Source organism: Oncorhynchus mykiss, chromosome 4 (assembly GCF_057628025.1).
Source record: "Oncorhynchus mykiss isolate SJ-2025 chromosome 4, ASM5762802v1, whole genome shotgun sequence".
Lineage (NCBI taxonomy): Eukaryota > Metazoa > Chordata > Actinopteri > Salmoniformes > Salmonidae > Oncorhynchus > Oncorhynchus mykiss.
This window is the reverse complement of record NC_143025.1, coordinates 73,841,343-73,867,198: the sequence shown is the minus strand read 5'-3', so window position 1 is coordinate 73,867,198 and position 25,856 is coordinate 73,841,343. Positions and strand designations below refer to the sequence as shown.

Sequence of the window (25,856 nt, the reverse complement as noted above, 5' to 3'; positions counted from 1 at the left end):
GAAATTCCACAAATGTACTTTTAACAAGGCACACATGTTAATTGAAGTGCGTCCAGCTGACTACCTCATGAAGCTGGTTGAGAGAATGCCAAGATTGTGCAAAGCTGTTATTTCATAGTTTTGATGTCTTCACTATTATTCTACAATGTAGAGAATAGTAAAAAAATACAGAAACCCTGGAATGAGTAGGTGTGTCCAAACTTTCGACTGGTACTGTATATATTATTTAGTATATGTAAAGACTACATCAAATTAAGGTTAGTCTGATGGGTGACAATATTAGCCTATCACTTGTGAATTATGCATTATCACTTGTTAATGATGCCCAGCATGTGCAGTAAGGCAAATCATAGTGGCACACCTTATGTAGTATGGCCTATATGTTTTGCTAATGTTTGAAATAACAGCTGAAGTTACACAACTTCTTAAAATTAAGCACGTTAACCTGCTTTCCAACAGGTGTAGACCCTAACTGGCAAACATAGGCTGCTAGTGAGTTTCAAGTTTGGGGAAGATAATTTTAACCATAAAAATGCACATTTTATAATAAATGCGATTATGCATGTAATTCTTTATCGTCACTTTTGAGAACAGTGCAAATGCAATCCAACATTTATCATCAAAACAGCTTATCATATTTTTATAGCTCACCTCACTGTGATTAATGTGAATAAAGTTTGTCAGCAGATTGTAACAGTGTAAACCATATGAACAGCGCTTTCTAAGGTGATGATGAATTAAAAACCTCCATATGTATATTAGAGTTTATGCATATGAGCCCAGGCCCAAAAATAAAAAATAAAATTATGATTGTACCATTATACAATACATAGTCTACTGCATATTAAGATTTCTTTGATACATAATTGAGTGTGGACTGTATTATTGTGCACACTAGATGGACTTGGTTACCTTACGCTACGCTCCAACATGTATATCCATGAGTCTGGACAGAACGTATAGCCTTAGACCATGCTGTTGATTCATTGATTGTGCAGGGCGGCTTACAGTTAGTCTACATTAGTGAACTAGTATTTGATTTTGAACAGCCTAGTAATAGGGATTGTTGTTTTAATTTAAAAATTTATTTTCTTGTTTGGGTGACATTACCTTTAGCTATACAGAATCTCACCTCCATGCGTTTCCATCTCTCCCTCCTCTATTCCTTTCTCGAGTGCGCAGACTAGCTGTCAACAGTTAAGTTAAATGTGTTTCGTAGCAAAAACATTTTAATATCGATGTTCCCAAACAGATTTTCACTTTTCCCAAATTAACTACTGGGTAGCTGCAGGAACAAGGTTGGAGAGCCCATGGCATAGAGTTTGGGCGGAACATCACCTTTCTGGCAGCGAGAGCATACTCCTCAAACAGTGGTTGATGCGTGCAGTGAAATAAGTGGTGTTGTATTTATTTCTCAGCTGGTCATATTATGCTCCGCTATAAAACTGAAGTAGCCTACCAAACAGACCGGCGGGAAAGCCAGAGTCCTCCAATCCCTATTGGAGTGCAGACAGATGTCTTTTTCCCCTCCCCCTGTTCCTAACCATTTAATCATGGACCATTCTAAATGTAAATTGATTTGACAGCTGTGCAGCCTGAGGCAAGGTTCTTTCTCAAATCAATAGCAGATAGTCGCTCCATGCAGCCCATATATGTTTTGATTTCTAAGACATTCTAAGGTTTGTTTCATTCACAACTAACCAAATAACTCTAAATCTGGCATTTAGGACCTTTTTCAAGTGATCACTTTTACTCTTAATATCCACTTCATATGCACTCTTGGTCCATAATAAATGTTTTTTTCCCAGCTAAGTTAAATTATATTCTTCTTAATATAAAATCATATAAAATAATGGTACTTATAACCATATATTTTCACTTAAATGAACAAGCCTATGGCATGGAGCATAGCCAGACATACAGTAAGCCAACTCATATTCTGTTCTTCTGAAATACATTTTCTTCATATCATGTTTCTTTAGACTTGACTAAAATATATTGTGATGGTGTATATTTAAATAGATTTGATTATGTGTGTTTGTGTGTGTGTGTGTGTGTGTGTGTGTGTGTGTATATGTACAGTGGGGCAGGGCAAACAAGTATTTAGTCAGCCACCAATTGTGCAAGTTCTCCCACTTAAAAAGATGAGAGGCCTGTAATTTTCATCATAGGTGCACTTCAACTATGACAGACAAAATGAGAGAAAAAAAATCCAGAAAATCACATTGTAGGATTTTTAATTTATTTATTTGCAAATTATGGTGGAAAATAAGTATTTGGTCACCTACAAACAAGCAAGATCTCTGGCTCTCACAGACCTGTAACTTCTTCTTTAAGAGGCTCCTCTGTCCTCCACTCGTTACCTGTATTAATGGCACCTGTTTGAACTTGTTATCAGTATAAAAGACACCTGTCCACAACCTCAAACAGTCACACTCCAAACTCCACTATGGCCAAGACCAAAGAGCTGTCAAAGGACACCAGAAACAAAATTGTAGACCTGCACCAGGCTGGGAAGACTGAATCTGCAATAGGTAAGCAGCTTGGTTTGAAGAAATCAACTGTGGGAGCAATTATTAGGAAATGGAAGACATACAAGACCACTGATAATCTCCTTCGATCTGGGGCTCCACGCAAGATCTCACCCTGTGGGGTCAAAATGATCACAAGAACGGTGAAAAAAAAAAAAAAATCCCAGAACCACACGGGGGGACCTAGTGAATGACCTGCAGAGAGCTGGGACCAAAGTAACAAAGCCTACCATCAGCAACACACTACGCCGCCAGGGACTCAAATCCTGCAGTGCCAGACGTGTCCCCCTGCTTAAGCCAATACATGTCCAGGCCTGTCTGAAGTTTGCTAGAGAGCATTTGGATGATCCAGAAAAAGATTGGGAGAATGTCATATGATCAGATGAAACCAAAATAGACATTTTTGGTAAAAACTCAACTTATCGTGTTTGGAGGACAAAGAATGATGAGTTGCATCCAAAGAACACCATACCTACTGTGACGCATGGGGGTGGAAACATCATGCTTTGGGGGTGTTTTTCTGCAAAGGGACCAGGACGACTGATCCGTGTAAAGGAAAGAATGAATGGGGCCATGTATTGTGAGATTTTGAGTGAAAACCTTCCATCAGCAAGGGCATTGAAGATGAAACGTGGCTGGGTCTTTCAGCATGACAATGATCCCAAACACACCGCCCGGGCAACGAAGGAGTGGCTTCGTAAGAAGCATTTCAAGGTCCTGGAGTGGCCTAGCCAGTCTCCAGATCTCAACCCCATAGAAAATCTTTGGAGGGAGTTGAAAGTCTGTGTTGCCCAGCAACAGCCCCAAAACATCACTGCTCTAGAGGAGATCTGCATGGAGGAATGGGCCAAAATACCAGCAACAGTGTGTGAAAACCTTGTGAAGACTTACAGAAAACGTTTGACCTCTGTCATTGCCAACAAAGGGTATATAACAAAGTATTGAGAAACTTTTGTTATTGACCAAATACTTATTTTCCACCATAATTTGCAAATAAATTCATTAAAAATCCTACAATGTGATTTTCTGGATTTTTTTTTCTCATTTTGTCTGTCATAGTTGAAGTGTACCTATGATGAAAATGACTAGCCTCTCTCATCTTTAAGTGGGAGAACTTGCACAATTGGTGGCTGACTAAATATTTTTTTCCCCCACTGTATGTGTGGAAGCCTGGAAATGCTAAACGGTCAATTACCTTGAGACCAGCAGTCTTTTGTATGACCAATAACCGACTGACAAAATTTCATGACTGCCACAGCCCTAAGTAGGAATATCACAAAAATATGATCAATGGCTCATTCGAGAGAAGGGATCCCCCTGAGTTATGACATCGGCTAGTATTGAAATCTGACATGTATGATAGACGTTTTTGTGATCTGGAAGTTATATTCCTATTAACTTCCAGTGTAGTGAGAGAGACTTTATCACAGTGTTACGTCATACTGGCCGGATTTCTGCCTGCTTGAACGCCACTAACTCGGATACAAATGAAGACAGGAAATGACTCAGGGATTCGATAGAACATCACTCAGAGATGCACAAAAACAATATAACATTCAAAATGGATGAACCTTTGCTCGTAGAGGTCAGGTTTATGGTGTTATAGGTAAAAAGTAGCTTCCCCACCAGGTTTTGTAGGGATTTAACCCCTAGTGACCCTCCACTATCATGTCCCTGCCATTATGGAGACTAGGCAGGGTGGTTGCTGGGCCTCTCAGGAGACAGAGGAGCTTGAGCACGCAACATGGATCTCGTTTGACCCAAAATGGCCTCCAGCTGCCCTTGAAACTCATAACTATTAGCTCCACTGTGGAGCCATGTTGGCCCAGGTGGCTCTCCCCCCCCCCCCCCCCCCCCCCAACTGGATGTGGTGGTGGTGTTGTTGCGCCATATAGGCCGGGCTCACTGAGGAGGATCCCATATTCTGTTATGGATAATCAGGAATGCCGCAGTGACTGGAAAACACACAACCAGGCCAGAGTGGATTTTGGAAATGATGATAAGTAGGGACGGGCCGTGTGTGTCATAGATATGTGTATGGAAATATGGGTTTTGGTTTTGAATTGCTTTAACAGCCGTTTTATTGTGTGGTTTGCATGCTTACTGGTTATTTTATTGGTAGGATACTGTAAAATCCCTTCAAGAATTTCAGCACTAACAACTTCTCTTTCTCTCTCTCAGGGTGTGAGTGGAGCACTCGCGGTGCTCATGAAGGATGCCATCAAGCCTACCCTTATGCAGACCCTAGAAGTGAGTCTCTAACCACACATCCTCGTTGCTATCCAAGCATGAGATGAAGACCGTTATAGAGGGAGGGCAACGATGTTGTCAAAGACAGGGTGATGACTGCACTGTTGTTCAGGAATATCCAGAAAATTCCACGTAGGCTATCAGAGCAATTTTTTCTAAACTTTTGCCATTTTATTAACACCTATCCAATCCTCTTAGATTTATACATTCCAAGTTCCTAGAGACTGGGAAATGAGTGTAGCTGTGAGCTAAGAGCAGTTGTTTAGTATTGAACTGAAGAGCAATCAGTTGAGGTTGGGTGTGATGGTCCAGACGTTTACCCTGCCTCTCCGTACATCTGCATCTCATTGTTCTCTGAGACATGACCGTGTACGTTCAGACACTCAGACACACACACAAACACACACACACGCACACGTGTGACCTCTGACTGGCCCATGCTAGTGGAAACGCCCATACCCGATTCTCTCTGAGGCGATGGAGGAATAGAGATGGAGGGAGACGGAGATTAGGGCTGATGGACTGAATGATTAAACTGATAAAGAGCTGGAATACATCTTGATCTGGCCCCCTCTGACTGCTGGGGCTGGTGTGTCTGTAGTGGACCTGCCCTCAGGGAGAGCCTCTGGAACCGTCTCCAGAGCAATGTCATTATGCCTTCCATTGTTGAACAGTCTAATTGAATGATTCTAATTGATTACATTACAAGGAGAACTGTATAATTAATTGTAATTTAATGATTGTAAATAATAATGTTTCAATGACCACACAATGGAAACTCAAATACTGGATAAAATCAGTCCACCTCACTGAATTATAAAACTGGTTATTTGGATCCTGGATGCTGATTGAAGGAGTCCCAAAACTCCCGCATATCAACCAAAGTACAATGACGTGTTAATGTGGTAATTTCACTGTCCTGCAGCCCAGGCAGGAAATTCATTAACTCTCGGGGGACAAAATCATCAACACATTATTTTTCAGTGGTTTACAAAAGTTGGGGGTTGTATAAACCTACATATGTGCCTTATGACCTGTGCAATAATGTGTCATTTTACAAATGCGATCTCTTCAGCACCAATAGCCTAGCTAGTCCAAGAATTAATGTATGCAGTGCGACCTATGTAGGCCTATTGGATATTTATTAAATCATTATTTATTGAAGTTCTTGTCTCTCATCATCATCATCATCATTGAATCTCTGCTAGCTAGCTAAATTCCTATGATTTTTTTTTAGCATAGCATAGCAAAGTCAAATGAATAAAATGATTAAGTGACGACTGGGACAAAACACGAAAAATAACTAACAACCAGACCACATGGGCAGCAACTTTACTCGTTAAAATATTATTTACTTTAAAAAATGTAATCAGTATTTTTATAAATATGTTGGCAATATCAGCAACAATGCCCTCACACCCAGGAAATTTTGTGTGTCACACAAAAATTCCTGGATCCTCAGAAATTATTGCTTAAATGTTAGTTCAATGAAGATTTAACAGCCCCTTGTAATGTCATCAATTAAAATGTTCAATAATTGACAGCATATGTATGCAAACGTTGAAGGGGTTAGAAACTAGGAAATGTTAGTAGTTGGCTGGCTACTTTTTTGTTTTGGGAGGTGGTTTTATGTTTTTAGGGTGTGGGGTTGAGATGGGATTAGGTTTTTGTTTTGGGGAGCAGGGGGGGAAAGTGGTGTTGCAGAGAGTGGTTTTATGTTTTGGGAGGAAACGCTGGAGTCCTGTTTTGTGGAACCTTTCCTGTCTGTGTTTCCTGTGTTTCTGAAAGGGGGATGCATATCGGGATGGACCAGGCCTAAAGGGTCCGTGGGAATTTTCAGTTTAGTTAGGCCCTCTGTGCCCTTGTGTGTGTGCGTACGTGCATATGTATGTTTTCACAGATGGAGCAGGGTCTGTAAAGAGATAGGAGGAAAGTAATAGCTGCCTCACTGTGTCTGTAGTCGAGAGGGCCAGGATTACTGTACGTGTGTTCTAAAACGGCCAACTTACTGTAAGTGGGACTGACTGAAACACACACACACACCCATACTGCCTCTAATCTACTGTATACATACAGTACAAACACCATGCACACAAACATGCCTGTTCAATGTCAACCAAAGGTGGTCTGCTCTGACCCAGTGCAGGTCCTGCTGTGCTGGGTTCCTACTCTCTGGGGCTTTGTAAATTATGCTCTCTGCCTCGCAAATAAAACACACACACACACACACACACACACACAGTCCTTTGGACAGCAATTCATCTAATTCACAATTCATTCAGATCTATCCGTAATCATGATAATTGTTTAGAAACATAAACTCAGCAAAAAAATAAACGTCTTTCAAAGATAATTCGTAAAAATCCAAATAACTTCACAGGTCTTCATTGTAAAGGGTTTGACCACTGTTTCTCATGCTTGTTCAATGAACCATAAACAATTAATGAACATGCACCTGTGGAACAATCGTTAAGACACTAACAGCTTACAGACGGTAGGCAATTAAGGTCACAGTTATGAAAAGTTAGGACACTAAAGAGGCCTTTCTACTGACTGTGAAAAACACCAAAAGAAAGATGCCCAGGGTCCCTGCTCATCTGCGTGAACGTGCCTTAGGCATGCTGCAAGGAGGCATGAGGACTGCAGATGTGGCCACGGCAATAAATTGCAACGTCCGTACTGTGAGGTGCATAAGACTGCACTACAGGGAGACAGGACGGACAGCTGATCATTCTCGCCGTGGCAGACCGCGTGTAACAATACCTGCACAGGATCGGTACATCCGAACATCACACCTGCGGGACAGGTACAGGATGACAATAACAACTGCCCGAGTTACACCAGGAATGCACATTCCCTCCATCAGTGCTCAGACTGTCTGCAATAGGCTGAGAGGCTGGACTGAGAGCTTGTAGGCCTTTTGTAAGGCAGGTCCTCACCAGACATCACCGGCAACAACGTTGCCTATGGGCACAAACCCACCGTCGATGGACGCGGTTTTTTCTCACCAAGGGTGATGGTCGGATTCGTGTTTATCGTTGAAGGAATGAGCGTTACACCGAGGCCTGTACTCTGGAGCGGGATTGATTTGGAGGTGGAGGGTCCGTCATGGTCTGGGGCGGTGTGTCACAGCATCATCAGACTGAGCTTGTTGTCATTGCAGGCAATCTCAACGCTGTGCGTTACAGGGAAGACATCCTCCTCCCTCATGTGGTACCCTTCCTGCAGGCTCATCCTGACATGACTCTCCAGCATGACAATGTCACCAAACATACTGCTCGTTCTGTGTGTGATTTCCTGCAAGACAGGAAGGTCAGTGTTCTGCCATGGCCAGCGAAGAGCCCGGATCTCAATCCCAAAGAGCACGTCTGGGACCTGTTGGAACGGAGGGTGAGTGCTAGGGCCCAGAAATGTCCGGGAACTTGCAGGTGTCTTGGTGGAAGAGTGGGGTAACATCTCACAGCAAGAACTGGCAAATTTGGTGCACTGCCGTACTTAATGCAGCTGGTGGCCACACCAGATACTGGCTGTTACTTTTGATTTTGACCCCTCCTTTGTTCAGGGACACATTATTCCATTTCTGTCAGTCACATGTCTCTGGAACTTGTTCAGTTTATGTCTGTTGTTGAATCTTGTTATGTTCATACACACATCTACACATGTTTGCTGAAAATAAATGCAGTTGACAGTGACATTTCTTTTTTTTGCTGAGTTTATTATTATTATTATTAGTCACTCCAAAATGACACACTCATTTCTGTTGGGCACACAATAATCTGAAACACAAGCAAAACAAACAGCAAATGCATCCAACAAGTTTGTAGAGTCATTGTATAATTTAAAATCCAAAGGGCTGGAGTTCTGAGCCAAAACAACAGAAAATGTATCACTGTCCCAATAATTTTGTCGCGTTCGTTAGAATGAATGTTGGACTAAGGCGCAGTACGTTGAGTTCCACATAATTTATTAAAGAAGTGAAACTTTAGCAAAGACTAAACAAACTAACAAACCTTGACTACAACACTAACTCAAAACATAAACAATATCCCATAACCCACAGGTGGAAAAAATGCTACTTTAGTATGATCCCCAGTTAGAGACAACGATAGCCAGCTGCCTCTAATTGGGGATCATATCAAAACCCCAACATAGAAAAAACAACCTAGAACCCCCACGTAGAAAATATAAACTAGACTAACCCCCCAGTCACGCCCTGACCTACTCCACCATAGAAAATAAAGGCTCTCTATGGTCAGGACGTGACACTTTTTAAAAACTTTTTCCTCATTTTGTTGTTACAAAGTGGGATTAAAATGGATGTAACTGTTAAAAAAATGTATTCAACAATCTATTCAGAATACTCTAATGTCAAAGTGGAAGAAAAATTGTAACTTTTTGGGGAGGAAAAAAAAACGAGAGGAAAAGAAACTTGATTAGTTAAGTATTCAACCCCCTGAGTCAATACATGTGACAATTTGGCAATAAGAGCTATCCACAACTGGATTGTGCAACATCTGTTGCAAGCTCTTGTCAAATTGGTTGTTGATCATGTATAGACAACCATTTTGAGGTCTTGATATATATTTTGAAACAGATTTAAGTCAAAACTGTAACTCAGCCACTCAGGAACATTCACTGTCTTTTTGGTTAGCAACTCCAGTGTAGATTTGGCCTTGTGTTTTAGGTTATTGTCCTGCTGAAAGGTGAATTCATCTCCCAGTGTCTGGTGGAAAGCAGACTGAACCAGGTTTTCCCCTAGGATTTTGCCTGTATTTAGCTACAATTCAGCTGTTTTTTGATCCTGAAAAAGTCCCCAGTCCTTAACGAGAACAAGCATAACATAACATGATGCAGCCACCACTATGCTTGAAAATATGGAGAATGATACTCTGGATTTGCCCTAAGCATTACTATCTACACTTTGTATTCAGGACAAAAAGTGAATTGCTTTGCCGCATTTTTTGCAGCATTACTTTAGTGCCCTGTTGCAAACAGGATGCATGTTTTAGAATATTTTTATTATGTATAGACTTCCTCCGTTTCACGCTGTCAATTGTGTTGGTATTGTGGAGTAACTGCAATGTTGTTGATCCATCCTCAGTTTTCTCCAGTCAGAGGCATTACACTCTGTAACTGTTTTAAAGTCACCATTGGCTTCATGGTAAAATCCCTGAGTGGTTTCCTTCTCCGGAAACTGAGTTAGGAAGGACGCCTGTATCTTTGTAGTGACTGATTGTATTGATACACCATCCAACGTGTAATTAATAACTTCACCATGCTCAGAGTGCTTTTTAAAAATGTTTTACCCATCTACCAATAGGTGCCCTTCTTTGCGAGGTATTGGAAAACTTCCTTGGTCTTTGGTTAAATCTGTGTTTGAAATTCCCTGCTCAACTGAGAGACCTTACAGATAATTGTATGTGTGGGGTACAGAGATGAGGTTGTTATTTAAAAATCATATTAAACACTTTTATTGTACACAGTGAGTCCATGCAACTTAGGTGACTTGTTAAGCCATTTTTAGTCCTGAACTTATTTAGACTTGCCATAACAACGGGGTTATTGACTCATAGCATTTAAGCTTTTAATTTTTTTAATCAATTTGTATAAAACTCCCCAGTGACAAGAAATCTCAATTGAATCTATTTTAAATTTAGACTGTAACACAACAAAATGTGGAGAAAGTAAAGAGATGTGAATACTTTCTGAAGGCACTGTAGATACAGACACATTCTAGGAGTGATGTCGTCAGCTTGGCACGGCTAATTATGGCCTGTTAAGGACAGTTGTTTACACAGATGTGACCGCAAATGATGAAAGCGTAATGCTCCATCCACAACACACATACCCCCCCCCCCCCCCCCCCCCCCCAAGTCAGACCTTTTATTCCTCTGCTATGGTTTTCTCTCAAAGCTGTCTCCTCTCATCCTCCACTTGTTCCTCACAGAGTACAAAACAGTGACAGTGGAGTAATAGGTAATACTGTATGTAGGATTGGTACAGGCATCTGGGTTTACAGTCTACATGAGTGGATCATGATTAAATGGACCAATCAGTCTTAGTTTTGACACCTGATTGACCCCAGTCTAACCTTTTGCCCTTTTGTGTGTGATGCTGATGGTGTATTGGAGAGAGAGGTGAAGAAAGGATGAAACGATCTCCTCCTTCCTGTTTTTATCTCCATCCCTTTCCCCTGGGTGTGTTTTAATCCTCTCTTCCTCTTTTATTTTCCACCGACTGGAGAACTGACACAATTGCCTTTTTTATTGTATTTATTTCCCATTTCATTTGTGAGAGCTGGTGGTTATATTTCCTGAATGTTTTTCCTGGTGGGAATGACACAACATCCAATCAGAGTTCAGGGGTTGTCATCACACACAGAGATTCACCTTTTATGTGACGTATGCTAGCTTTCCTACAGGGTCAGAGAAAGAGCACACAATGGAAAGGGTGGTAACAGCAACAGGACACCTATTCAAATGGGCTTTTTTTCATCTGCTTCATCTGATTTATCTCTAGTTGCTCTTTTTCTCAATACAATCACACACTCACATTCATTCTCTCCCACTGTGCTCTTTTTTGTTTTCTCTCTCCGATTTTAAGTAGATGCTTTATAAAGCATGTGTAAGAGGCTCATTAAACAAGTGATTTAGAGCTCTGTGGGACTGGAGGTATTTGTCTCTGCCCTGTCACATGACAAAACAATGGCTAAAGTGTTTTCACTCACCTTCCAGTTTCCCCCTCTCCCAGCTTCCTCCCTCCAAGCTTTCCCCCTATCCCAGCTTCCTCCCTCCAAGCTTTTCCCCTATCCTAGCTTCCTCCCTCCAAGCTTTCCCCCTATCCCAGCTTCCTCCCTCCAAGCTTTTCCCCTATCCTAGCTTCCTCCCTCCAAGCTTTTCCCCTATCCCAGCTTCCTCCCTCCAAGCTTTTCCCCTATCCCAGCTTCCTCCCTCCAAGCTTTTCCCCTATCCCAGCTTCCTCCCTCCAAGCTTTTCCCCTATCCCAGCTTCCTCCCTCCAAGCTTTTCCCCTATCCCAGCTTCCTCCCTCCAAGCTTTTCCCCTATCCTAGCTTCCTCCCTCCAAGCTTTTCCCCTATCCCAGCTTCCTCCCTCCAAGCTTTTCCCCTATCCCAGCTTCCTCCCTCCAAGCTTTTCCCCTATCCCAGCTTCCTCCCTCCAAGCTTTTCCCCTATCCTAGCTTCCTCCCTCCAAGCTTTTCCCCTATCCCAGCTTCCTCCCTCCAAGCTTTTCCCCTATCCTAGCTTCCTCCCTCCAAGCTTTTCCCCTATCCCAGCTTCCTCCCTCCAAGCTTTTCCCCTCTCCCAGTATTTTGACTGGGGTGTTAGCAATTTTCTTCCTCAAAAGTTGTAGTTGACCTTGTATATTGTTATAGACATAGTCCAATGGCTGAATGGGGTTGTTCTGTGTATTAACACTGGCACTTTGCACTACTAGTGCCTCCCAGCTCTTAACCTGCAGCTGCTGTGTAGACAAATAATGTTTAGACACATATGCAGTCCTGAAACTCAATGATGTAGTTGTAGAATGCAAATTAATGTAGAGGTACTTCTTAGATGTTTGTTTGTTTGTTTGTACTGGGTTTGCTAGTAAGTCACTTTGGGTAATAAAAATGGTGTGCCCTTCCGTTGTTCTAGGGTTCTCCAGTGTTTGTCCACGCGGGGCCATTTGCCAACATCGCCCATGGCAACTCCTCGGTGCTGGCAGACAAGCTTGCATTGAAGCTGGTAGGAGAGGACGGATTTGTAGGTAAGTGTCCTCAGTGCACACTCTTAGAATTAAAGGAGCCTCGAGGAACCTTTTGTGTCTCAAAATGATTGCCACTGTGGGGGAACCCGTTCAGTTCATTTGTAAAGGTTCACACGGATACCTTTTTGTGAGAGCAGGGGTTAAATGTTGAACCTTTTTTAATAATATAAATGTAAGTGACATGATTTATTATTATTATAGTAGGTAAAGCCCCGCCTTATCTCAGCTCACTGGTCACCATAGCAGCACCCACTCGTAGCACGCGCTCCAGCACTGCTCCAGCTCTCACTGATCACCCCCAAAGCCAATTCCTCCTTTGGTCGTCTTTCCTTCCAGTTCTCTGCTGCCCATGACTGGAACAAATTGCAAAAATCTCTGAAGCTGGAGACTCACATCTCCCTCACTAGCTTTTAGAACCAGCTGTCAGAGCATTTTACAGATCACTGCACCTGTAATTAGCCTATCTGTAAACAGCCCATCTATCTACCTACCTCATCCCCATACTGGTATTTATTGATTTATTTTGCTCCTTTGCACCCCAGTATCTCTACCTGCACATTCATCTTCTGCCAATCTACCATTCCAGTGTTTAATTGCTATATTGTAATTACTTTGCCACCATGGCCTATTTATTTCCTTAAATTACCTCATTTGCACTCACTGTATATAGACTTTTTGTTTTCTTTCTACTGTATTATTGACTATGTTTTTTTTACACCATGTGTAACTCTGTGTTGTATGTGTCGAATTGCTACGCTTTATCTTGGCCTGGTCGCAGTTGTAAATGAGAACTTGTTCTCAACTAGCCTACCTGGTTAAATAAAAATGAATAAAAAATGATTATAGTGAATGTATTATATTAGTGTTTCAATATTGTAACAAAACGGTGACGATTGTAACAATGGAATGCTACAGTTGAAGTCGGAAGTTTACATACACCTTAGCCAAATACATTTAAACTCTGTTTTTCATAATTCTTGACATTTAACCCATTCCTCCTGACAGAGCTGATGTAACGGAGTCAGGTTTGTAGGCCTCCTTGCTCGCACACACTTTTTCAGTTCTGCCCACACATTTTCTGAGGTCAGGGCTTTGTGATGACCACTCCAATACCTTGACTTTGTTGTCCTTAAGCCATTTTGTCACAACTTTGGAAGTATGCTTGTCCATTTGGAAGACTCATTTGTGACCACGCTTTAACTTCCTGACTGATGTCTTGAGATGTTGCTTCAGTAAATCCACGTAATTTTCCTTCCCTCATGATGCCATCTATTTTGTGAAGTGCACCAGTCCCTCCTGCAGCAAAGCATCCCCACAACATGATGCTGCCACCCCCGTGCTTCACAGTTGGGATGGTGTTCTCCAGCTTGCAAGCCTCCCCCTTTGTCCTCCAAACATAACGATGGTCATTATGGCCAAACAGTTCTATTTTGGTTTCACCAGACCAGAGGACATTTCTCCAAAAAGTACTCATGTGTCGTTGCAAACCGTAGTCTGGCTTTTTTATGACGGTTTTGGAGCAGTGGCTTCCTTGCTGAGCAGCCTTTCAGGTTATGTTGATATAGGACTCGTTTTACTGTGGATATAGATACTTTTGTACCTGTTTCCTCCAGAATCTTCACACGGTCCTTTGCTGTTGTTCTGGGATTGATTTTCACTTTTTGCACCACAGTACGTTCATCTCTAAGAGACAGAACGCGTCTCCTTCCTGAGCGGTATGACGGCTGTGTGATCCCCAGGTGTTTATTCTTGCATACTGTTGTTTGTACAGATGAACATGGTGCCTTCAGGCGTTTGGAAATTGCTCCCCAGGATGAACCAGACTTGTGGAGGTCTACAAAAAAAATATCTGAGGACTTAGCTGATTTTTCTTTTGATTTTTCCATGATGTCAAGCAAAGATGCACTGAGTTTGAAGGTAGGCCTTGAAATACATCCACAGGTACACCACCAATTGACTCAAATTATGTCAATTAGCCTATCAGAAGCTTTTAAAGCCATTACATAATTTTCTGGAATTTTCCAAGCTGTTTAAAGGCACAGTCATCTTGGTGTATGTAAACTTCTGACCCACTGGTATTGTGATACAGTGAATGATAAGGGAAATAATCTGTCTGTAAGCAATTGTTGGAAAAATGTATTGTGTCATGCACAAAGTAGGTGCCCTAACCGACTTGCTAAAACTATGGTTTGTTAATAAGAAATTTGTGGAGTGGTTGAGAAACAAGTTTTATTGACACCAACCTAAGTGTATGTAAACTTACGACTTCAACTGTACTTGGCTCTTTAGTATCACATGCACTTATGTCCGCCTTTAAAAAAGGCAGCAGAACTAGCAGTGTACAGGCGTAACCAATATTGACTAGAACCTGACCGCTATGTTATTTTTGGGTCCAATATGATATTGATATTAGGGAGGCAAAAGTCACAGATTACCGATATATCTGCCAATGTTGTGTTTTTGAGGTGGAATGAAAAACAGACCTTTTTTGTACACATTGTGCTGTAAATTATTAACAGGTACTTGTAAATTATGATTTCTTAACAAATTATAAAATGTGCATTATTTAAGAACATTTATTTGTGGTTTACAGGATATCTACCAAAAAGCAACCACAAAAGAGAGAACAAAACATTATGAACACTTGCTCTTTCCATGACATAGATAGCCTTCACTTGGTCAATGATCCCTTATTGATGTCACTTTTTAAATACACTTCAATCAGTGTAGATGAAGGGGAGGAGACAGGATAAAGAAGGATTTCAAGCCTTGCGACAATTGAGACATGGATTGTGTGTGTGCTCTTGCGCCATTCAGAGGGTGAATGGGCAGGACAAAAGATTGAAGTGCCTTTGAACAGGGATTGGTAGTTGGCACCGGGTTGTGTCAAGAACTGCAAACGCTGCTGGCTTTTTCACGCTCAATAGTGTTCCATTAAGGACATCCAGCCAATTTGACACAACTGGGGGAAGCATTGGAGTCAACAGGGGCCAGCATCCCTGTGGAATGCTTTCGACACCTTGTAAAGGCCATGCCCAACGAATTGAGGCTGTTCTGAGGACAAAAGGAAGTGCAGCACAACATCAGGAAGGTGTCCCTAATGTTTTGTACACTCAGTGTATATCTTCTAAATAAGACAGTAAATACAAAACTTGTTTAGTTTACCTTAGGTATGACTTAAAGAGTCTATCAATGGAAGTGGATAAGAAGTATGTACAAGTATTTGTCCTAAACCAACACAGGGGGTGGCTGGCTGAATGAATTAAACTTTGTCTCAAGTAAATCGGAAACGGCACTGTTCACAAATAAGCATTTAAATGCAGTAACATGTCGTTTGTCATGCCACCACTGTGTCAGCGTTAGCATTTGTCCTGAGTAGATTTACACAAACACTTTATGGCAACCTATGACATGCACAAGTTAGCTGTTCATTACAACAATGTTTTCTTATAGTAACCATACATACATATCTTCAGAAAGTATACACACCCCTTGACTTTTTCCCTACACACAATACCCCATAATGTCAGTTTTTACAAATTAAATGAAAAGCTGAAAAGTCTAGGGTCAATAAGTTTTCAACCCCTTTACTATGGCAAGTGTACTTAAGTCTAGGAGTTTATTGGAGTCTTTAACAAGTCACAAGTTGCATGGGTAAAAATAAAAAAGCAGACATTTGAATATCCCTTTGAGCATGGAGAAGTTATTAATTACACTTCGGATGGTGTATCAATACAATCAGACCCTACAAAGATACTAACTCAGTTTCCGGAGAAGAAGGAAACCGCTCGGGGATTTTACCATGATGCCAATGGTGACTTTAAAACAGTTACAGAGTGTAATGCCTCTGATAGGATAAAACTGAGGATGGATCAACAACATTGCAGTTAATCCACAATACTAAACCTATTTGACAGAGTGAAAATAAGGAAGCCTGTACATAATAAAAATATTCCAAAACATTTATCCTGTTTGCAACAAGTAACTAAAGTAATAGTGCAAAGATTGTCGCAAAGCAATTAACTTTTTGTCCTGAATACAAAGTGTTATGTTTGGGGCAAATCCAATACAACATATTACAGAGTACCACGGTACACATTTTCAAGCATAGTGGTGGCTGCATCATGTTATGGGTATGCTTGTTCGCATTAAGGACTGAGGTGTTTTTCAGGATCAAAAATGTTACTGAATGTAGCTAAGCACAAGCTAAATTCTAGAGGAAAACCTGGTTCACCAGACACTGGGAGATGAATTCACCTTTCAGCAGGACAATAACCTAAAACGCAATGATCAATAACCAATTCGACAGAGCTTGAAGAATTTATTAAAAGAATAATGGCCAAATGTTGCACAATCCAGGTGTGGAAAGCTCTTAGAGATTTACCCAGAAAGACTCACTGCTGTAAACACTGCCAAAGGTGATTCTAACATCTATTGACTCGGGTGTTGAATACTTATCTAATCAAGATACTTTATTCTTCATAAATGTTTCGCAAATATTCAAATTTGTCTTCCACTTTGACATTACAATATTTTGTGTAGATCGTTGAAAAAATACAATTAATTCCATTTTAATCCCACTCTACAACATAACAAAATGTGAAAAATTTAAGGGGTATGATTACTTTCTGAAAGTACTGTATGTACATTACTCTGCTATTCAATCCAAAATTGTATTCGCTATAAATTCCATCTGCAAATGGCATGCACTGATGACTGAAAACGTTTATGCAGATATGCTTGCCTCACTGTTTTTAGTCACATGTTCTAATTTAGCTAGCTAGCTAACGTTAGCTACTTATCTCATGAATGCAATCAAATAGCCTGAGTGATACAGTGCCTTGCTAAAGTATTCATCCCCCTTGGCGTTTTTCTTATTTTGTTGCATTACAACCTGTAATTTAAATAGATTTGGATTTCATGTAATGGACATGCATAAAATAGTCCAAATATGTAAAGTGATATGCAAAAAATAACTTGTTTTAAAAAAAATGGTGCGTGCATATGTATTCAGCCCCTTTGCTATGAAGGCCCTAAATAAGATATGGTGCAACCAATTACCTTCAGAAGTCACATAATTAGTTAGATTGCACACAGGTGGACTTTATTTAAGTGTCACATGATCTTAGGGTTTATATACACCTGTTATATACACTCTGGGAAAGGTCCCAGAGTCTGCAACACCACTAAGCAAGGGACACCACCGAGCAAGCGGCAAGCGCTAAAGTTTTCTGTTTTTTGTCTTATTTCTTGTTTGTATTTTCAATGTGGATGACATGTTGTGTAAATCAAATGATACAAGCCCCCCAAAAATCAAGGCAACAACATAGGAAAAATGCCAAGGGGGTGAATAATTTTCGCAAACCCACTGTAGATATGTAACCAACTGACTTGCATTTTGCAGATTGTTTGTTTATTTTGGAAAATTGACTAAATAAGCCCACTCGCTAACATAATAGGCCAAGACCGTAATGGTGTCATTTTTGTATCAAGGATGAGTGTTCACTTTGGCGCCATTCCAGTGTTAGCTCAATCTCTGTTACTTATGTACTAACTACCCTGCTGGCTAGCAAACCAGCTAACTTTAACTAAGTGAGAATGTGATGACAGGGCTGCTTGCTTGGTGAATTGTACTTTTGATGATTTACTTATTCAAATACGCTGGCTGTGGCAAGCTACTCACTGTCAAACCACCATACCTACCATCTCTCACGTTGTGACCTAAGGCTGAATGAAGTTCAATGATCAGCTCGTAGAGCGCCCTCTTCGGGCATAAAAAAGACTGCTAATGAACAGATGTATTTGTTTCTTCGATGTCTATAATATCTGTGCTTTATCTTTGGAATGAAGACGGATACAAATATTTGATTACATTTTTTTTATATTGGTCAACCGATTTATCAGTCAGGCTCTATTATTGACTCTGCAACTGAACACATGAACAGCAATGACAATTACTCTCATGAGTGGCCAAAAATAACTTTTTGAAAGCCAAGCCCCAAATAAGCCACAAATCTTCTGATCAGCTGCCACCGCTAGAAGATATAGCTACAATATATACACTTTTCTCCAGGAAGCCTTTGCTGCATTGAAGGATGAAAGATTCTTCCCAGTACCGCTCAACTAACAAAAGGTGCAAATATGAACCATTTTTATTTCACCTTTAAATTGGGTGGGCTATTTACCGATGGACTATGTACAGCTGACATTGGCTACCAATGGTTCCCTGAGGAACTCCAGGGTCCCCCTTAATTCTAAGAGTGTGATGTGCGAGTAACACACACAGACACAGTAACTAAAAAAATGACGGCCAGCTCTTTTTCAACTGTACATTCTGGGCTGAAGCGCGCATGCACACTTTGGCGAGGAATTCAAACCCCGGGTTACCTGGGAAGTGTGGGCTCAAAATATAAGTTACAACTCCAGGGTTGAACTTTAGCTTAGTTCTTGGCTTCCAGTACCTTTAGCCCACTTACTCCTGAGTCCTGGTCCTGGCACTGGTACTTCAGGGTTGCTGCTTGGAGGAGTCCTGCCCTGGGCCTGGCTCTAACCTCTGGCCCTGGTACCTCAGGATTGGTGCTTGGAGGAGTCCTGCCCTGGGCCTTGCTCAAGCCTCTGGCCCTGGTACTTCAGGGTTGCTGCTTGGAGGAGTCCTACCCTGGTCCTGGCTCTAACCTCTGGCCCTGGTACCTCAGGATTGGTGCTTGGAGGAGTCCTGCCCTGGGCCTTGCTCAAGCCTCTGGCCCTGGTACTTCAGGGTTGCTGCTTGGAGGAGTCCTACCCTGGTCCTGGCTCAAGCCTCTGGCCCTGGTACTTCAGGGTTGCTGTTTGGAGGAGTCCTACCCTGGTCCTGGCTCAAGCCTCTGGCCCTGGTACCTCAGGATTGGTGCTTGGAGGAGTCCTGCCCTGGGCCTTGCTCAAGCCTCTGGCCTTGGTCCTGCCTCTAGCCTCTGGCCCTGGTACCTTAGGGTTGCTGCTTGGAGTCCACGCTCCAGACTAGGGTTCCGAAGCTTTCTAGGAACTGTGGAAAAGTTCCGTTAGAGGAGGAAGCAGATTTGTAATCGTAAGAGCCTGTGGAATGCATTGGAGTAAATCAGCCTAATCCATCAATGTCAAAGCATACCTGACTCTTTCCATATTTCTCTATCCATCCTCCCCTCCCTGTTTTACTCTCCTCTCATCTCCTCTCACTCTTTTTTAAATCTCCATTCTCAGTCTCTCTGTGAAAGAATAATGGGAATGTGTGTGTTTTTGCCTGTGGACACAGAGTGGTAGTGAACTGTCTTTAAGGGCATGCCCGGTGTGTTTAGTCATAGCTAAACCCACAGTACTACTACTTACCACCTAGTTACAGTGTTTGTGTGTGGCCACCTTCATGCCCAGGTAGTTACTGTCACGCTACTGACCTGAAGGAATGCGTAGGCAATACGCTCCCAGTGTAGAGTTTCACAACACAGTCAGGAGGAGAGAAGTGTGGAAGGGGCCATCTTATCCCTTCCTCTTTTTCCTTCCTCGCTCTCTCTTTACCTCTATCTCTCCTGTGTTCGTAGTCCCTCTCCTGCTCCCTGTGTTCGTAGTCCCTCTCCTGCTCCCTGTGTCCGTAGTCCCTCTCCTGCTCCCTGTGTTCGTAGTCCCTCTCTTGCTCCCTGTGTTTGTAGTCCCTCTCCTGCTCCCTGTGTTCGTAGTCCCTCTCTTGCTCCCTGTGTCCGTAGTCCCTCTCTTGCTCCCTGTGTCCGTAGTCCCTCTCCTGCTCCCTGTGTTCGTAGTCCCTCTCCTGCTCCCTGTGTTCGTAGTCCCACTCCTGCTCCCTGTGTTCGTAGTCCCTCTCCTGCTCCCTTCACTCTCCCTCTCTGCTGTCTCTGTTTGTTACCAGACTCTCAGGTATGTTAGGAACTTACCCTCCCCTCTGAGGCTCCTCAGACAGCTGTGATGCCCTCTCCCCCTTTCCTCCCCTCTTCCTCTACTCTGCTTCCCCCCCCCCCCCCCCTGCCAAGAACAAAACACCAGAATGTGTGGTTATTACTTATTACAGTAAGTTGAAGGTGACAATGTAATGCTATCCTTCTCACATGTTTTAGTTGTGGTAGTTTTCAAGTCAGTTTCAGCCTTCAGTCTAGCACTGACTGTAGTTTAGATAAGAGAGAGATCGAATGCACCCTGGGTGGAGGCTAGTCCCAGACAGACTCCCATTTTGAAATGCATTCCACATGTCAGATTCCTGCTATTCCTGCATCCTTAGTGGTCTGGTCTGGTGTGGAGGAGAGGGCACTCAAATAACCTCTAACAACAGGGACACTGGGTTTTCCCCTTTGTACAAAACACACAGATGAAGGAATGTGGATCCATTTGAATAACTAGACACATCCAAACTTGTTGAAATGTTGAACTGAACACAAATTTGACAACTTTTGTGCAGGCCTCCCAATGACATTAATGCATAGGCTAATTCAGATGAATAACACACATTTAGTTTCTAAAGTCAGGATTGGAACCTGAGAGAATAATGTAAAGAATGGAATAAAACTATATCTCAAATCTGCATTTATATTCATATTGGGGGAAAAATGTGAGTTTTTTTTTGGGGGGGGGGGGGGGTTTGGAGAACCTAGCGCCGACCTGGCTTACTTTTCGTGCGTGTGTGTGTGTGTGTGTGTGTGTGTGTGCGTGTGTGTGTGTGCGCGCGCTGAGGCTGGGCTGCTGCTGCTCCAGATCTGTGACTGGTAGTAACCCTGAACAAGCCTCACTACTCCCCTGCTCTGTCCTCTGTAGCCCCACAGCTTTTCACAACAATCCTCACTAGTTTGAGGTCACCACACAGACCAGGAAACTCACAGGGACTTCCTTTAGACATCCTCTGGGTTACCGTGTTGTTGTTTCTGTCTTTCTCTCTCTCGTACGCGGCGGCGACTGTGTGTGTGGTTGTGTCATTGGACAATCAAAATTTGTGAAAGGATCATCATTAATCCACTACCCAGGTTTCAAAATGAGACCAAAATAAGCTTTTTCTCTGGTGATCAATTCATTGCCAGGACTTGACAGTAATACCATGTTGTCACAGCCAGGATAAACACAAAAACAAATTCCTACCCCTGTAGAAATGCAAGAAAACAGTCTGCTCTCCGTAGTTCACCAAACATCTTGCTAAATCCTTTGGTTAAGATTTGGACATGCGTTGTTGATTTTAACAAATGGAAAGGCCACCAGTTGAAATGCAGAATGTGTTTTTTAGGCCCCAAAAACTACCGCATCTCTGACAGATGGCTTAATGACATTGAGGTTAAGCAGAGCAGACTCTCCCCCCCCCCTTCTCTCTATCCCTCTCTCTGTCTCTCTCTGTTGATTAGCCCGTATAACAGTTTAGCCATGATATAATACACACCTTTCATTTTCTCATGGAAACTCACCCCCTTTCCAGAAAATAGTCACCACAACCGAGGGATTGTATTTTATCGTTTGTCAGTCTGTAACATTTTGGGTCCGAGGACGTCTCTTCCTAACCACACTCTCAATACACTAATCTCCTCTGTGGTCAAATAGCTTAAATACACTGTTTCAATCTCTGTTTCTGTTCATTTTCCCATATGCATTTCCAGATGAGTAGAGTTTTATGGATAAACACATTTTCATCACTTGTTAAACTCCGTTTATATTGTGGACTGTGAAATTCTGGGCCTGACTTTTTGGAGTGCTCTGAATAGCTAGAAGGAACAGTATGGTGGCGTGTGTCCGTGGTCAGTTAGACATCATGTCAGATGTTAAATGGAGAATCTACACGCTTGACTTCTAAAACACACACAATTGCAGGTGATTCCCTTAATTACTGTAGGTCCAAATATTTATTAAATCCTTTTAATCGACATCCTTTTATTTGGGATAATCCAGGATTTAACTGGCCTAGGGTTTTCTAGAGTTCAACACACACACACACACACACACACACACACACATACACCTCTGTTAGGAATGCCACCTTTCACCAGTGGAAACAGTAACTTCCCCCGACCTCCCAGGGAAGTGGCACAGGAAGCCCACTGAGAGGGGGTGTAGTCTGGGAGGAGCTGGCTGTCATGGCCTGGAGCCTGAGGGAGCCCTGGTGGGGGGGCACAGCCTACTGGGGCAGGGCCAGTGGACCAGGGGTCCCTACTGGAAACATCCAGGACTGAGATTCCTGTGTAAACAACAGGAAGCGGTCACAAGGCTGGTTGTCTATGTTGTCATTAGCCCTGTGCTAGCTCTTTGCTGACAGTTTCAATGTGATGAAATGTAAACCTGTAGCCCTAACAGTGTTAGTGGTGTTAGCTGTCATCAAATCAAATGTTATTGGTCACATACACATATTTACAGATGTTATTGTGGATGTAGCAAAATGCTTGTGTTCCTAGCTCCAACAGTGCAGTAATATCTAACAATTCAAAACAATACACACAAATCTAAAAGTAAAATAATTGAATTAAGAAATATATACATTTTAGGACGAGCAATCTCGGAGTCGCATTGACTAAAATCAAGTACAGTATATACATATGAAATGAGTAAAGCAGTATGTAAACATTATTAAAGGGACCAGTGTTCCATGTCTATGTACACAGGGCAGCAGCCTCTAAGGTACAGGGTTGAGTAACCGTGTGGTAACTGGCTACTAACAGTGACTACGTTCAGGGCAGGGTAATGGGTGGAGGCCGGCTAGTGATGGCTATTTAACAGTCTGATGGCCTTGAGATGGAAGCTGTTTTTCAGTCTCTCGGTCCCAGCTTTGATGCACCTGTATTGCCCTCGCCTTCTGGATGATAGGGGGTGAACAGGCTGTGGCTCGGGTGGTTGATGTCCTTGATGATATTTTTTGGCCTTCCTGTGACATTGGGTGCTTTAGGTGTCCTGGAGGGCAGACAGTGTGCCCCCGGTGACGCGTTGGGCAGACCGCATCACCCTCTAGAGAGCCCTGTGATTGCAGGTGTTGCAGTTGCCGTACCAGGCGGTGATTCAGCCCGACAGGATGCTCTCAATTGTGCATCTGTTAAAGTTTGTGAGGGTCTTAGGGGCCAAGCTGAATTTCTTCAGCCTCCTGAGGTTGAAGAGGTGCTGTTGCACCTTCCTCACCACACTGTCTATGTGGGTGGACCATTTCAGATCGTCAGTGATGTGTACGCTGAGAAACTTCAAGCTTTTCAGCTTCTCCACTGCGGTCCCGTCGATGTGGATAAGGGTGTGCTCCCTCTGCTGTTTCCTGAAGTCCACGATCAGCTTTGTTGACGTTAAGGGAGAGGTTATTTTCATGGCACCACTCCATCAGGACCCTCACCTTCTCCCTGTAGGCTGTCTCGTCATTGTTGGTAATCAGGCCTACTGTTGTGACATCTGCTTGATTTGGAGGGGTGCGTGGCCACGCAGTCATGGGTGAGCAGGGAGTACAGAAGGGGGCTGAGCACGCACCCTTGTGGGGCCCCTATGTTGAGGATCAGGGAAGTGGAGGTGGCGTTTCCTATGGTGTTGTAGGCTGAGCTATGGTCAATGAACAGCATTCTTACACAGACAGGCACTTGTCCAGATGGGATAGGACAGTGTGCGGTGCGATGGCAATTGCATCGTCTGTGGATCTATTGGGGCGGTAAGCAAATTTAAATGGGTCTAGGGTATCCGTTAAGGTAGTGATGATCCTTAACTAGCCTCTCAAAGCACTTCATGATGACAGCAGTGAGTGCTACGGATAGTCATTTAGTTCAGTAATCTTTGCTTTCATGGGTACAGGAACAATGGTGGACAAATGGGGCCAGCAGACTGGGATAGGAAGAGCTTGAATATGTTCATAAACACTCCAGCCAACTGGTCTGCACATGCTCTGAGGATGCGGCTAGGGATGCAGCCTGGGCCGGCAGCCTTGCGAGGGTTAACACACTAAAATGTCTTACTCACATCGGACACGGAGAACAAGAGCCCACAGTTCTTGGGAGCGAGCCATGTCGGTGGCACTTTATTGTTGTCAAAGCGGGCGAAGAAGGTGTTTAGCTTGTCTGGGAGCAAGACTTCGGTGTCCGCGATGTGGCTGGTTTTCCCATTGTAATCTGTGATTGTCTGTAGACCCTGACACATACGTCTAGTGTCTGAGCTGTTGAATTGCGACTCCACTTTGTCTCTGTGCTGACATTTTGCCTGTGTTATTGCCTTAGAGGGAATAACTACAATGTTTGTATTCTACCATATTCCCAGTCACCTTGCCATGGTTAAATACGGTGGTTTGCGCTTTCAGTTTTGTGCAAATGCTGCCATCTATCCACGGTTTCTGGTTTGGGTAGGTTTTAATAGTCACCATGGGAACAACATCCCCTATACACTTCTTGATGAACTCAGTCACCGTGTCTGTATATGTTTTTCTTAGTGGCTACCCATAACATATCTCAGTCCACATGATCAAAACAATCTTGAAGCATGGATTCCGATTGGTCAGACCAGCGTTGAATAGGCCTTGTAGACATCCCGGAAGAGGGAATAGCAGTGGTCGAGTGTTTTTCCAGCGAAGGTACTACAGTCAATGTGTTGATAGAACTTCGGTAGCATTTTCCTTAAATTTGCTTTGTTAAAATCCCCAGCTACAATAAATGCGGCCTCAGGATGTGTGGTTTCCAGCTTGCATAAAGTCCAGTGTAGTTCTTTGAGGGCCGTCATAGTATCGGCTTGAGGGGGAATATACACGGCTGTGACTATAACCGAAGATAATTCTCTTGGGAGGTAAAACGGTCAGCTCTTGATTGAGGTATTTTAGGTCTAGTGAGCAGAAGGACTTGAGTTTCTGTACGTTATCACAATCACACCATGAGTAGTTAAGCATCACACATACACCACCACCTTTCTTCTTCCTGAGAGTACTTCATTCCTGTCTGCACAATGTCCTGAGAACCCAGCTGGCTGTATGGACGGGGACAGTATATCCGGAGAGAGCCATGATTTTGTGAAGCAGAGTATGTTACAGTCCCTGATGTCTCTCTGGAAGGAGATCCTTGCCCTGAGTTCGTCTACTTTATTGTCCAGAGACTGAACAGTAGCGAGTTATATACTCGGAAGCGGTGGATGGAGTGCACGTCTCCTGAGTCAGAGTAGAAATCCACTCCGAATCTTAGAGCAGCCTCTGGGATAAGTTCAATTGCCCTGGGGGTACAAACAAAGGATCCATTTCATTGCCCTGGGGGGTACAAACAAAGGATCCATTTCTTTGCCCTGGGGGGTACAAACAAAGGATCTATTTCATTGCCCTGGGGGGTACAAACAAAGGATCCATTTCATTGCCCTGGGGGGTACAACAAAGGATCCATTTCA

General features: G+C 42.8%; 1 protein-coding gene across 4 annotated transcripts in view; it reads left to right on the top strand.

The window, feature by feature from the left end:
- Positions 1-25,856, top strand: part of mthfd1l (methylenetetrahydrofolate dehydrogenase (NADP+ dependent) 1 like) — an 84,430-nt gene that overhangs the window by 30,288 nt on the left and 28,286 nt on the right. For all 4 annotated transcript variants that reach the window (XM_021600758.3, XM_021600761.3, XM_021600760.3 and 1 more), the window contains exons 18-19: positions 4,713-4,781; positions 12,437-12,548. In XM_021600758.3, the coding sequence (XP_021456433.3) occupies positions 4,713-4,781; positions 12,437-12,548 (181 nt within the window). The remainder of the gene's footprint in view (positions 1-4,712; positions 4,782-12,436; positions 12,549-25,856) is intronic.